General features: G+C 47.1%; 1 protein-coding gene across 1 annotated transcript; it reads left to right on the top strand.

Annotated features, from left to right (window-relative positions):
* Nucleotides 1–277: 277 nt before the first annotated feature.
* Nucleotides 278–11,954, top strand: ptpn23b (protein tyrosine phosphatase, non-receptor type 23, b). Its single transcript, XM_077009498.1, has 20 exons — nt 278–488; nt 1,553–1,627; nt 2,706–2,833; nt 2,988–3,064; nt 3,215–3,264; nt 3,555–3,686; nt 3,865–3,945; nt 4,026–4,139; nt 4,235–4,282; nt 5,280–5,336; nt 5,608–5,666; nt 5,960–6,039; nt 6,131–6,245; nt 6,430–6,495; nt 7,267–7,406; nt 7,947–8,240; nt 8,415–8,569; nt 8,647–8,798; nt 9,155–9,334; nt 9,464–11,954. The coding sequence occupies exons 1-20, from the start codon at nt 405–407 to the stop codon at nt 10,923–10,925; spliced, it is 3,549 nt and encodes a 1,182-aa protein (XP_076865613.1). The 5' UTR covers nt 278–404; the 3' UTR covers nt 10,926–11,954.
* The last annotated feature ends 50 nt before the right edge of the window (nt 11,955–12,004 follow it).

The following is a 12,004-nucleotide window of genomic DNA, read 5'->3' as shown; positions in this document are numbered from 1 at the left end:
AGGTTACAGCACTGTGAAGAGGTTAGTAGCTGCTGCCACCTACAGGTAGCCCAAAATCACTACTAGAAGGACCAAAAATACTTGAAACTGAAAACAATTTAAACACACGAATAAAAATACGAAATATGCATATACATATCCGGAGATTAATCTTTTCTTAAAAACTGAAATTCGCTGTTTGTTTCACTCAGTGAATATTCAGAAATACCAAAACTACATAATCTACATGAACAAAACTACATTTCCCAGGATTCTAAACACGCGCTGGCTACGCGACGAAAGCGGTTGTGCGCGAGAGGTGTGTCGAGCGGAAGTTGCGGAGATTCATAACAAACGGGGACGTTTATTCTTCAAACGGATCTTAGAAGTCGTAACGGTAACGTTAAAGACTTCCTCGCGAGGAAATGGAGGCCGTTCCGCGTATGCCAATGATCTGGCTGGAGCTAAAAGAAGCCGGAGAGTTTCGGTTCGGTTCACGGGTCCGACAGGTGAGGTCGGTTTTAGACGACACGGTGTAACCGGCGAGGACGCAGCGCCGCCCGGTCTGAGTAGGACAGACGGCCGCTCCCGTCTTCATTTTGGTAGTAACTCTTAGTTTAGTGCGTATTAGACCACTAACGGGGCCGTTAACGTTTTACAGATTTACGGTACATGGCGCTTACATGACCTACATTTAGACCGACGGTGGGTGTGGTGGAAACCCTGCCCTACCTGTTCTACCAGGAGTCACATACATAGACCAGATCATAGGATAGTGTATCATTTGCTACATTATTTTTTTTATTATTTAATATGAATGAATACTCTGTAGGTGGTAGTTTTTTATGGTGTTGGGGTTGGAGTCTGTGTTATCGATGGTGTTGGGGTTGGAGTCTGTGTTATCGATGGTGTTGGGGTTGGAGTCTGTGTTATCGATGGTGTTGGGGTTGGAGTCTGTGTTATCGATGGTGTTAGGGTTGGAGTCTGTGTTATCGATGGTGTTAGGGTTGGAGTCTGTGTTATCGATGGTGTTAAGGTTGGGGTCTATATTTATGATGTGCCCATATAGACTTGTGCATGTGTTTTTAGTCAAGCTGCTTTGATGGACAAATCACAAAAGTTCACTTAAGATTCACACTTCCTATGCAGCAGACTAATGTTTGCATTAATTGCCTGTGGCACAGTAAGATCTGCTGTTGCCCTGTCATCTTAAAGGGTTTTGGTTGACATCCTGTCTTGTTGCTCTTAGAACGCTGGACTAAGGTTTTTCTGATTCAGACCCCTGAACAAAAGTGAACTTAAAGGGGTCACCAGAAACAAAACCTGTGCTGCATCCACTCCACAACCTTCAGCATCAGAACATTGCAAACAAACTCGGTGCATTTTGGAAAACAAGTCTGCTGTTGCACCACGGACCTCAGGCCAAATGTCCCGATGTAAAGTTTGTGATGGGTGTCGTGATTCTACTGTGATCCAGATGAAACTCTGCAGTCTCAGTAGTGGAAGTGTAGCCTGTGCTGTCAGTGACATGTTTGGTGTCTGAGACCTGCTCTGATTTCCCCCTGTATTGCAGTACATCCAGCTGAACTATGGTGAAAGCCCCGAGGACAACAGTGAGACGCTGAGGAAGCTGGAGCAGCTACGGCAGGTGGGTTGGGGTTAGGGGTTAGGGAGCAGTGATGTGTATGGCAGGTGGGTTGGGGTTAGGGGTTAGGGAGCAGTGATGTGTACGGCAGGTGGGTTGGGGTTAGGGGTTAGGGAGCAGTGATGTGTACGGCAGGTGGGTTGGGGTTAGGGGTTAGGGAGCAGTGATGTGTACGGCAGGTGGGTTGGGGTTAGGGGTTAGGGAGCAGTGATGTGTGCGGCAGGTGGGTTAGGGGTTAGGGGTTAGGGAGCAGTGATGTGTACGGCAGGTGGGTTGGGGTTAGGGGTTAGGGAGCAGTGATGTGTACGGCAGGTGGGTTGGGGTTAGGGGTTAGGGAGCAGTGATGTGTACGGCAGGTGGGTTGGGGTTAGGGGTTAGGGAGCAGTGATGTGTACGGCAGGTGGGTTGGGGTTAGGGGTTAGGGAGCAGTGATGTGTACGGCAGGTGGGTTGGGGTTAGTGGTTAGGGAGCAGTGATGTGTGTGATGTGCAGGACATCATACAGCATCATCAACGATCCTGTAATCATATACATGTGTGAATATGTGTATCACCTTAATCTGAGTGATGGTGTAATACAGGGTATCTTGAAAGGCACTATATAAATTGAACATTCATTCATTCATTCATAAATACTCCACACCTGATGAATTTACAGGGAAAAGCAATGTTAACATCTCCATTTGCCTCCATCAGCAGCAACATCATCATCCCTCCCTTTCTCTCTGTCTTCCTCTTTCTCATCTCTCAATCTCTTTCTCTGCATCTCTTTCTCTCTCCATCTCTCCATCTATCTCTTCACTCCCTCCATCTCTCTCTCCCTCCCTCCATCTCTTCTCTCTCTCTCTACCTCCTCTATCTCTTCACTCCCTCCATCTCTCCCCATCTCTCTCTCCCTCCCCCTCTGCTCTCTCCATCTTTCTCTCCCTCCATCTCTCCATCTTTCTCTCTCCATCTCTCTCCCTCCATCTCTCATCTCTCCCTCCATCTCTCTCTTCTCTCTCTCTCTCTCCATCTTTCTCTTTCCATCTCTCTCTCTCTCTCCATCTTTCTCCCTCCCTCTTTCACTCTCATCCATATAGTGTGTGCTGAATGTCTCGAGAGACTTTGAAGGCTGCAACACACTCAGGAAATACTTTGGCCAGCTGTACTATCTGCAGAGTCGTGTTCCCATGGCGATGGGACAGGAAGCAGCGGTCCCAGCAACATGGTGAGTAGCCTAACCCTAACGAAGGTTCATGGTGAGTAGCCTAACCCTAATGAGGTTCATGTCAGCGTGGCTTTTGGGGCAGATGCAGTAAAGTCAGAGAAGATCCACTGTGTTCCTGGTCTTCATATAGCTATCGTGTTCTTGTCCTCTACAGGATTGACATCTTTACAGGAAAACAAGTTACCCACAATGACATCAGCTATGAACAGGCCTGTGTTCTTTATAACCTGGGTGAGGCACAGGCACACACACACAGACACACACTCACACATGCACAGACGCACACACACACAGTCACATACATGCACACACTCTCTCTCTCTCTCTCTCTCTCTCTCTCACACACACACACACTCATGCTTTTGCTCTTTTCTTTTGCAGGTGCTTTGCATTCTTTTCTGGGTGCCATGGACAACAGGGTGTCTGAAGAGGTAGAGCCACCACATCAAAATCACAGACTATGTATCACAGTCATAGATTTAAACTACATAGACTATATATCAGTCATAGACATGGACTACATATCAAAACCTAATTAAATGTGTTACTGATCTGTTACTGTTGTGTCAGTGAGTTACTTTAGAGATGTGGGACTCTCCAGTAGCAGTCCATGTCTCTAACATGTCTGTCAAACAGCACTTTACCATTCAACATAAGTGTAACACACTGTGTGCGTGTGTGTGCGCGTGTGTGTCTACGTATGTGTGTGTGTGTATTGTAGGGGATGAAGACGTCTTGTACCCATTTCCAGTGCTCTGCGGGGGCGTTCACATATATCAGAGATAATTACAACTCAAACTTCAGCTCAGACATGAGCCACCAGTCACTGTCCATTAACATCAGTCTAATGCTGGTAAACTAAAGCACCACTGTAAACAGTTTAGAATCACTCCAGCACACACAGGAGTGCAGACACACAGCTCGTCATGATCTGTCTTCTGCATTTTCATGAACCGTTTTCCCAGTTTCTTGCTCTCTCTTCCCGGGTTATCATCTCTTGCCCTCTTTTCTCTGGTTACTGCCCCCTGCAGGGACAGGCGCAGGAATGCCTCCTAGAGAAAACCCTGCTGGATAACAGGAAGAGCTTCCTGATCGCGCGTGTTTGTGCCCAGGTCTGTTTCTCTGCCCGTTCACACTCGCGTATCAGTTGTTTGTTTCAGCTACGTGACTAAGGCACGGTTCTGTGGTGCAGGTCTGTGACTATTATAAGGAGTGTATGCGTCTGCTGGGAGGCGGCGACTCTGGGAGGACTGACTGGAGGAAACTTCTGAGTATGAAGATTAGCTACTTCTCCGCCATCACAGACGTGCGTGTAGGAAACACAACACCAGCTCCAGAGGGAAGATGTGGCTCAGAATGACTGACACTTACCTCTCATCATCTCTCCTTCTTCTGTTGTAGTTGCACATGGGCAAGCAGTGTGAGGAACAGCAGAAGCATGGAGAAGCTGTACGTGTGTGTATTTGTGTTTGTGTGTGTATATGTGTGTATGAGTATTTGTGTTTGTGTGTGTATGAGTGTGTGTATATGTGTGTAGGAGTATTTGTGTTTGTATATGTGTGTAGGAGTGTTTGTGTGTATATGTGTGTAGGAGTATTTGTGTGTATGTGTGTGTAGGAGTGTTTGTGTTTGTGTGTGTATGTGTATGAGTGTTTGTGTGTATATGTGTGTAGGAGTATTTGTGTTTGTTTGTATATGTGTGTAGGAGTGTTTGTGTGTATATGTGTGTAGGAGTATTTGTGTGTATGTGTGTGTAGGAGTGTTTGTGTTTGTTTGTATATGTGTGTAGGAGTATTTGTGTGTGTGTGTATGTGTGTAGGAGTGTTTGTGTGTGTGTATATGTGTGTAGGAGTATTTGTGTTTGTATATGTGTGTAGGAGTATTTGTGTTTGTGTGTGTGTATATGTGTGTAGGAGTGAGGCATGAGGAGAATCACGGGTGTGTGGGTGAACAACTGCATCACAGATTTGTGGGTGAACAGCTGTGTCACGGGTGTATGGGTGAACAACTGTGTCACGGGTGTGTGGGTGAACAGCTGTGTCACGGGTGTGTGGGTGAACAGCTGTGTCACGGGTGTGTGGGTGAACAGCTGTGCATCACGGGTGTGTGGGTGAACAGCTGTGCATCACGGGTGTGTGGGTGAACAGCTGTGCATCACGGGTGTGTGGGTGAACAGCTGTGCATCACGGGTGTGTGGGTGAACAGCTGTGCATCACGGGTGTGTGGGTGAACAGCTGTGCATCACGGGTGTGTGGGTGAACAGCTGTGTCACGGGTGTGTGGGTGAACAGCTGTGTCACGGGTGTGTGGACGGGTGTGTGGGTGAACAGCTGTGCATCACGGGTGTGTGGGTGAACAGCTGTGCATCACGGGTGTGTGGGTGAACAGCTGTGCATCACGGGTGTGTGGGTGAACAGCTGTATCACAGACCTGTTTTTTCTTCCCAGGTTGCTTATTTCCAGAGTTCTTTGAACAAACTCAATGAAGCCATTAAGCTAAGTAAGGTACATGAAGACATCTCTCTCATTCACTATTTCACACACTATCTCACTCATTCACAAGCACTTATGCTCAATCACTCAAATTCACTCTGTCACACACTCATCTAGTATCACGCACACTCACTAATCCTAACTATCTCACTCTCTAACAAACCCACACGCTCACTCGTAGACACTCTCAATCTTCAATACTCTTAAATACTTGCAGTCATCCATGGACTCCAACACACAATACACTTATTGTCTGTTCATTGACTTTTGACCTTTTTTGCAGGGTCAACCAGACTCCATCAAGGAGGCTCTGAGATTCTCTATGGACGTCATTGGAGGAAAGTAAGAGACGTTAGAGAATTTAGTCTGTGCTGCACACACATTTACACATGCACACACACACATGCAAACACACGCACACATGTACACACACACATGCAAACGTGCACACACATTTACACACGTGTGCATATACACGCACGCACACACACACACTCACACACCCACACACATGTACACACTCGCACGCACGTACCTGCAAACACATGCGCATACACACACATACACACACACACACATATACACGCATTATATATGCGTGATCTATAATGTAGTTTATGTGCCTGCTCTTCTAGGTTTAATTCTGCTAAGAAGGACAATGACTTTATCTACCATGAGACTGTTCCCTCTCTAGACACTCTGACTCTGGTGAAAGGTACATCACACATTCTTTCTTCACAACCTTATTGATGCAGAATCATCATCTTGACCTCACCTCACCCACGTCTTGTCCCTGTTCATTGTAGGTGCTTCTCTTGTGAAACCTCTCCCTGTGACCCCGGCTGACCCCAGTGTCACCGGTCCTGACCTTTTCTCTAAACTGGTTCCTATGGCGACTCACGAGGCCTCCTCACTCTATAGGTACCTTGCACGGAAGAAGCCAAAATGGCTGCCTCTGTGTCATAGTGACTGTGGTGTGCAATGTAAGCTAGGTTAGATGTGCTTACAAACACTGTTGAGAAGGTATGGAAAGGCAGCTGCCCAGAACAGCTGTTCCTGCAGCATCATGTGTGACTGCTATATGAATTCTGTTCTTTTTCTTCAGTGAAGAGAAGGCAAAGTTGCTTCGGGAGGTGATGAGCCAGATTGATGGCAAGACCCAGATTTTAGAGTTAAGGGTTAATCTCACATACCACACACTCATGTCAAGGGTTAAGGTTAATCTCTCTCACAAACCACACACTCATGTTAAGGGTTAGGGTTAATCTCACATACCACACACTCATGTCAAGGGTTAAGGTTAATCTCTCTCACAAACCACACACTCATGTTAAGGGTTAGGGTTAATCTCACATACCACACACTCATGTCAAGGGTTAAGGTTAATCTCTCTCACAAACCACACACTCATGTTAAGGGTTAATCTCTCTCACATACCAAACACTCATGTTAAGGGTTAATCTCTCTCACAAACCACACACTCATGTTAAGGGTTAGGGTTAATCTCACAAACCACACACTCATGTTAAGGGTTAATCTCTCTCACATACCAAACACCCATGTTAAGGGTTAATCTCTCACATACCACACACTCATGTTAAGGGTTAGGTTTAATCTCACATACCACACACTCATGTTAAGGGTTAGGGTTAATCTCACATACCACACAATCATGTTCAAACCTCCACACTTTCCATCACCAGGTCAGTGAGCCTGCCGGTCCAGTAAAGAAACGGCACTGTTTGATTTCCGCACTGCCAACATGTTTTATCTGACGTCTTCTTTGGCATGTTTGACCTATATTCACATTAAACTCTAATGCATATTCAAATAAAACTATTGTCTATGTCAGATGTACAACTATTCTAAAGCATATTCATGTAAAACTATGCTTAAGCAAATTTATATAAAACTCTACTCTAAATCATATTTTCCTCTCCAGGAGATTCATGGACTCTCTGAACTTTGACTCTGTGGAAAACATGGACACATTCAGTTTGGTGCCTCCTGTACTGCTGGAGAAGTGTGCAGGCCTCAGTGTGTGCCCAGACACAGTCAAGAGACTAGCCCAGGCCATGCAAAGTGTGTAGCATGGCCACACACACATTCACACAAACACATTCAAACTTAGGTGCACAATTATACACATGATGTCAGATATTCTGTGCCAAATCATTAGACATTGTGAGCTCTTCACACAGGGTTAGGGAGCACACATGCTCACTCACATTATTGCAGCAGCATTGTGAGTGCATACGTCAGCTTTTTCCTTTTAAAGGTTTCATCTACTGCATCCTCAAATTAATAGTTCAGACTAGCAGTTTACTTTCAGAGTACACCGTGTCTAACTTGAGCATGGTTAATGCAGTGCAGTGTGAGACCTGTAGTTTAAGAAATCTGGACATGTCCCGTCTTTGACCCATCTGGCCTGCACTCTCTGTGCAGTGCGCTGCCCCTCACGCTTAAACATGCCAAAATCCAAGCACCTGATTAGGTCTCCAGGTATATAGACTCGGGGATAAACTAACCTTACATGCCAATAAAACATGGTTGCTTTGTGCCAGGTGGTCGGGCCTTTAGGCAGCAGCTCACATGGCCTGAATTCTCTTGTCTGTTTGCCAGGTCTGTCTGGGGTATACACTGATGTGGCTTCATCTCTGGAGGAGGCGCGTCACACCCTGGAGGAGGACAAGTCTGGGGAGAAGACCCTGGAGGGTGTGGCTCCGCCTGACAGAAGTGCCACCCTGCAGGAGCTGCAGACAGAGTTGCAGAAGTACGAGGAGGCCCACCAGGCAGCCAGTCACACCAACACGGACCTACACCGAGCCATGACCCAGCATCTCCCAAACCTGCGCCTTCTCCAGGGGCCCCTGGAGGAGCTGAAGATGAGCCTGCCCCAGCCCCAGCTCAGCCAAGGTGAGGCTGGGTTCGTACCAGACACCTGCGTTTATGGGCTGGTGGTGTAGGGCTGTATGTAGTCTCTTATCTGTAGGTTTCAAAAGGGCACTTTGATAGTAAAGTTTGTAAAGTGTAGCTGAGAATTGTACATGTATGCTCCTGTGCATCACACACTGCTTGACTATCTCTCAGAGCACATGACATCCTTGGAGACCATGAAGCGGGTGCTTGCTAAAGTTAATGAGATGCGTGAGCAGAGGATCTCATTGGAGAAGCAACTCCGTGACCTCATTCAGAAAGATGATATCACGTCTGTTCTGGTGACCACCGAGCGTTATCAGATGAAGGTAAATGGCCTCGAAATCCTCAGTTTAATTAATTTAAACATGTGATCAATGCTTGCTCACTCTGCTATCTGCTCCAGGCCTTGTTTGAGGAGCAATTGAAGAAGTATGGACAGCTGAGAGGATTCATCAGCCAGAACCTGGCAGCCCAGGACAACATCCTGAAAGCTTTGACTGAGGCTAATGTGCTGTATGCTCCTGTGCGCAAGATGATAACTACCACAGAGCAACAGTACGTGTGTCTGGCATTTTAGCTAAAGGCCCATGGAGGTGTTGGAGCTCCTCTATGGTGTAAAGCCCATTATGTGGTGTCTGTGGTGTAATGCTTGTAATCCTCAAACCCTGTAGGTTTAGTGTTGGGTTAGCCTGGTGTCCTAACCCTAATCCTCAAACCCTCATGTCCTGTAGGTTTAGTGTTGGGTAAGCCTGGTGTCCTAACCCTAATCCTCAAACCCTCATGTCCTGTAGGTTTAGTGTTGGGTTAACCTGGTGTCCTAACCCTAATCCTCAAACCCTCATGTCCTGTAGGTTTAGTGTTGGGTTAACCTGGTGTCCTAACCCTAATCCTCAAACCCTCATGTCCTGTAGGCGGAACAGCTTTGTGCAGGCTCTGCTGGCGTCGTATGATGCGTATGAGGACCTAGTGACAAAGGCAGAGGAAGGTCACAAGTTCTATCAAGATTTGGACAAAAAGACGTCGGACCTGCTGGACAGAGTTAAGGTCTTCTTCCAGAAGAGAGAGGAAGAAAGAATTGCGTTTCTAGAGAGGTAAAATGTGCTGGACACCCCTAGATGAAGGTGTTAGCAGTTTGATTCTCTTCGAAATATTTTTTCCCCATAAGGCTTTCTGACTGAATAATTTCTCATATTCTCTGTTGTTCTCTCTTATTTTTATAGGGAGGCAGGAAACGGACCTCCTCCCAGACCTGCTCCCCGAAAGCCAGGGCTTGGTAACAAACACACACCCTCCTGCCCTCCAGGGGGAGCTGTCATCTCTGCTCCTTTTCCTAGTCAGAGGATGCCACAGTTTGCTCAGCCAGGTCAGCCTCCTTATGGCCACCCTTCAGGTGCCACTCCAGTGACTACACCTCTCCCACCCCCAAGTGCAGGTTATGTGTTACCACAGCAGCTCCAGGCTGGGCCATCCAGAGGTATGTCACCTGATCCTTCACACCTGCCTCCACCACCTTATGTCCCAGTTTCTTGGCCACATGCACCTGCTGCTCCATTTCCTGGGTGTTACCCTGTGCCCGGACATATGGGCCCACAGTCCGCTGCAAGACCAACTGTGCCTGGGCAGCAGGTTCCTCTTCCAGGTGGGCAGCTCACCCACCCTATTGGGCATCAGATCCAAACTGGAAACCAGTACCCATGTTTCCCCCCACAGCCTGCACCAGGCCTACCCTCTCAGATACTCACAAGTGCCTTTTCTGGACAAAGTCAGGGACTGTTCCAGCCTGCCATCCCAGCGCAGAGTCAGTCCCAGCCAGGCACAGCTGCTGTTTGCTGGCCTTCTCTGGCTCCACAGACCCTGTCCCAGCCGGGACCTCTCCCGGTCACACAGCCTCAGCCAACTCCCCTACCAGGGCAAGCCAAGGCACAGCCTCCGTCTGTTTCTCCAAGTCCGTTCCATCCAGGGCAGCCTGCGTTAAACCCACCCCAGGTTCAAATGGGTCACTTTGTCCCCTCCTTTCCATCTTATCCTCAACAAATGTCTGGAGTCCAGAATCCTAACAAACAGCCTGCTGTATCTCAGGGTCCACCACAGATACCCTTCGCTGCCCAGCCTGCTGTATCTCAGGGTCCACCACAGATACCCTTCACTGCTCAGCCTGCTGTATCTCAGGGTCCACCACAGATACCCTTCGCTGCCCAGCCTGCTCCTCCACCTCACATGTTCTTCCCAGCTGGTGTAGCCCACATCCACCCACAGCTCCACCCATCCAAGCTGGGTACCCAGCAGTTCATGACCCCGTCGAGTCCCATGTTTCAGCCAGGGAAACCATCTCAGAACCAAAATCTTCCATCATTTACTTCCTCAACTTCTGGACTAAGTGTTGCCCAAGTGTTGGACAATCCAAATCCTCTGCCACTTGATGGTATACTCACACCTTCACCCGCTAATCTACCCCAGAGTCAGACAGCCCCTGGGAATCAGACAGCCCCTGGGAATATCTTGACCTCTTCAACCATGGAGACCAGTGTTGTTCCATCTCAAGGAGTCCAGATACAGGCGTCCTCACTGGACCCTGTGGGAAGGGCGTCTGCAGGATCTGACATTCCCCATGACACATTGGAGAAGCTCAGCATCACCTCCCAGGGAGAAGGTCAGGAAAAACATGAAGCTAGTGTAATGTGAGAGAACAGACCTGTCTCACTTCTTAGACGAACCTTATTCCAAAGGTTCAAAACTGTCTCACCTCTCAGCGGAACCTTAAAAATTCAGAACTGTCTCACCTTTCAGTGGAACCTTATCCACTGCGGTACAGTGGGCTGTGAGGAGAAAGCCAAAGTGATCACTCTAAAGCCATTACAGTGCAAGTGGAAGTGTCAGCCTTGTGTCTGGAAACATCAGAGAATGGAGAAGCAACTGGGCACAAGCCTAAGTCCCCTAGAAGAGATCTGTTCCATGACCCACAGGGGTCATCCCCTTTGTGAAATCTGTTCCCTGACACACAGGGGTCGTCCCCTATGAGAGATCTGTTCCCTGACACACAGGGGTCGTCCCCTAGGAGAGATCTTTTCCATGACCGACAGGAAAAGTGGGTTTATGATCTGGACCATGATTGGTCATTAATTAAACCATAAAAATGTTTAATTGTAGTTGACAACATATATTTAAATTTAACGACCATATAATCTTCTGTATAATCCAATCTTAGCAGTAGAAACACTAGCGCTACATTTGCTAACACTAGCTCAGCTTGGTCTTTATGGCTTATGTGCCTATGGTGTATGTGTGTTTCGGGGGTTAAGCCTTCTACACTGTGACTATGCACTTTAACTCTAATGGTGGTGGTGTGTGAGTGAAGATTAATATTATAAAATTGAATGCTGCAGAATATATTTCATATTGACCAGAAAAAGAACACACAATCTAAGAGGAGATAATATGTATCTTTGGGATACTTGCTAGCTTAAAATCCTGTTTTGGGAACCTGGGGTCTAACCCTGCAGTCTTTATTATGCATTTTATTAAACTGTTCTTTAGATTACTGAGCAGGTGCAGTGATGTGCATCAGTGTAATGGTAATGTTATAATTTGTAATGTCATATTTAGCCTCAAAAATGTAACGTTATAAGACTGCAATCCTTTATTCCAAATTCTTCTTTCGGACTTGATTTACATGGTCATTCCAGTACATTCAAATAAAACCAATTTCCTGTCTTTGTTGCAGTTTGTGAAGTTTGTGAGTGAGAGTGAGAGAGTGAGCGAGT

Source organism: Brachyhypopomus gauderio, chromosome 6, assembly GCF_052324685.1.
Source record: "Brachyhypopomus gauderio isolate BG-103 chromosome 6, BGAUD_0.2, whole genome shotgun sequence".
In the NCBI taxonomy this organism is placed as follows: Eukaryota; Metazoa; Chordata; class Actinopteri; order Gymnotiformes; family Hypopomidae; genus Brachyhypopomus; species Brachyhypopomus gauderio.
Note: the sequence above shows the minus strand (reverse complement) of the source record. Positions and strands in the feature narration are given on the sequence as shown.

Excerpts from the sequence above, each read along its gene's own strand:
- ptpn23b (XM_077009498.1), top strand. The coding sequence starts at position 405 with ATGGAGGCCGTTCCGCGTATGCCAATGATCTGGCTGGAGCTAAAAGAA. Across the intron at positions 2,834-2,987 it reads GCAGCGGTCCCAGCAACATG|GATTGACATCTTTACAGGAA; the intron begins GTGAGTAGCCTA and ends TGTCCTCTACAG. Across the intron at positions 3,065-3,214 it reads CTGTGTTCTTTATAACCTGG|GTGCTTTGCATTCTTTTCTG; the intron begins GTGAGGCACAGG and ends TTTCTTTTGCAG.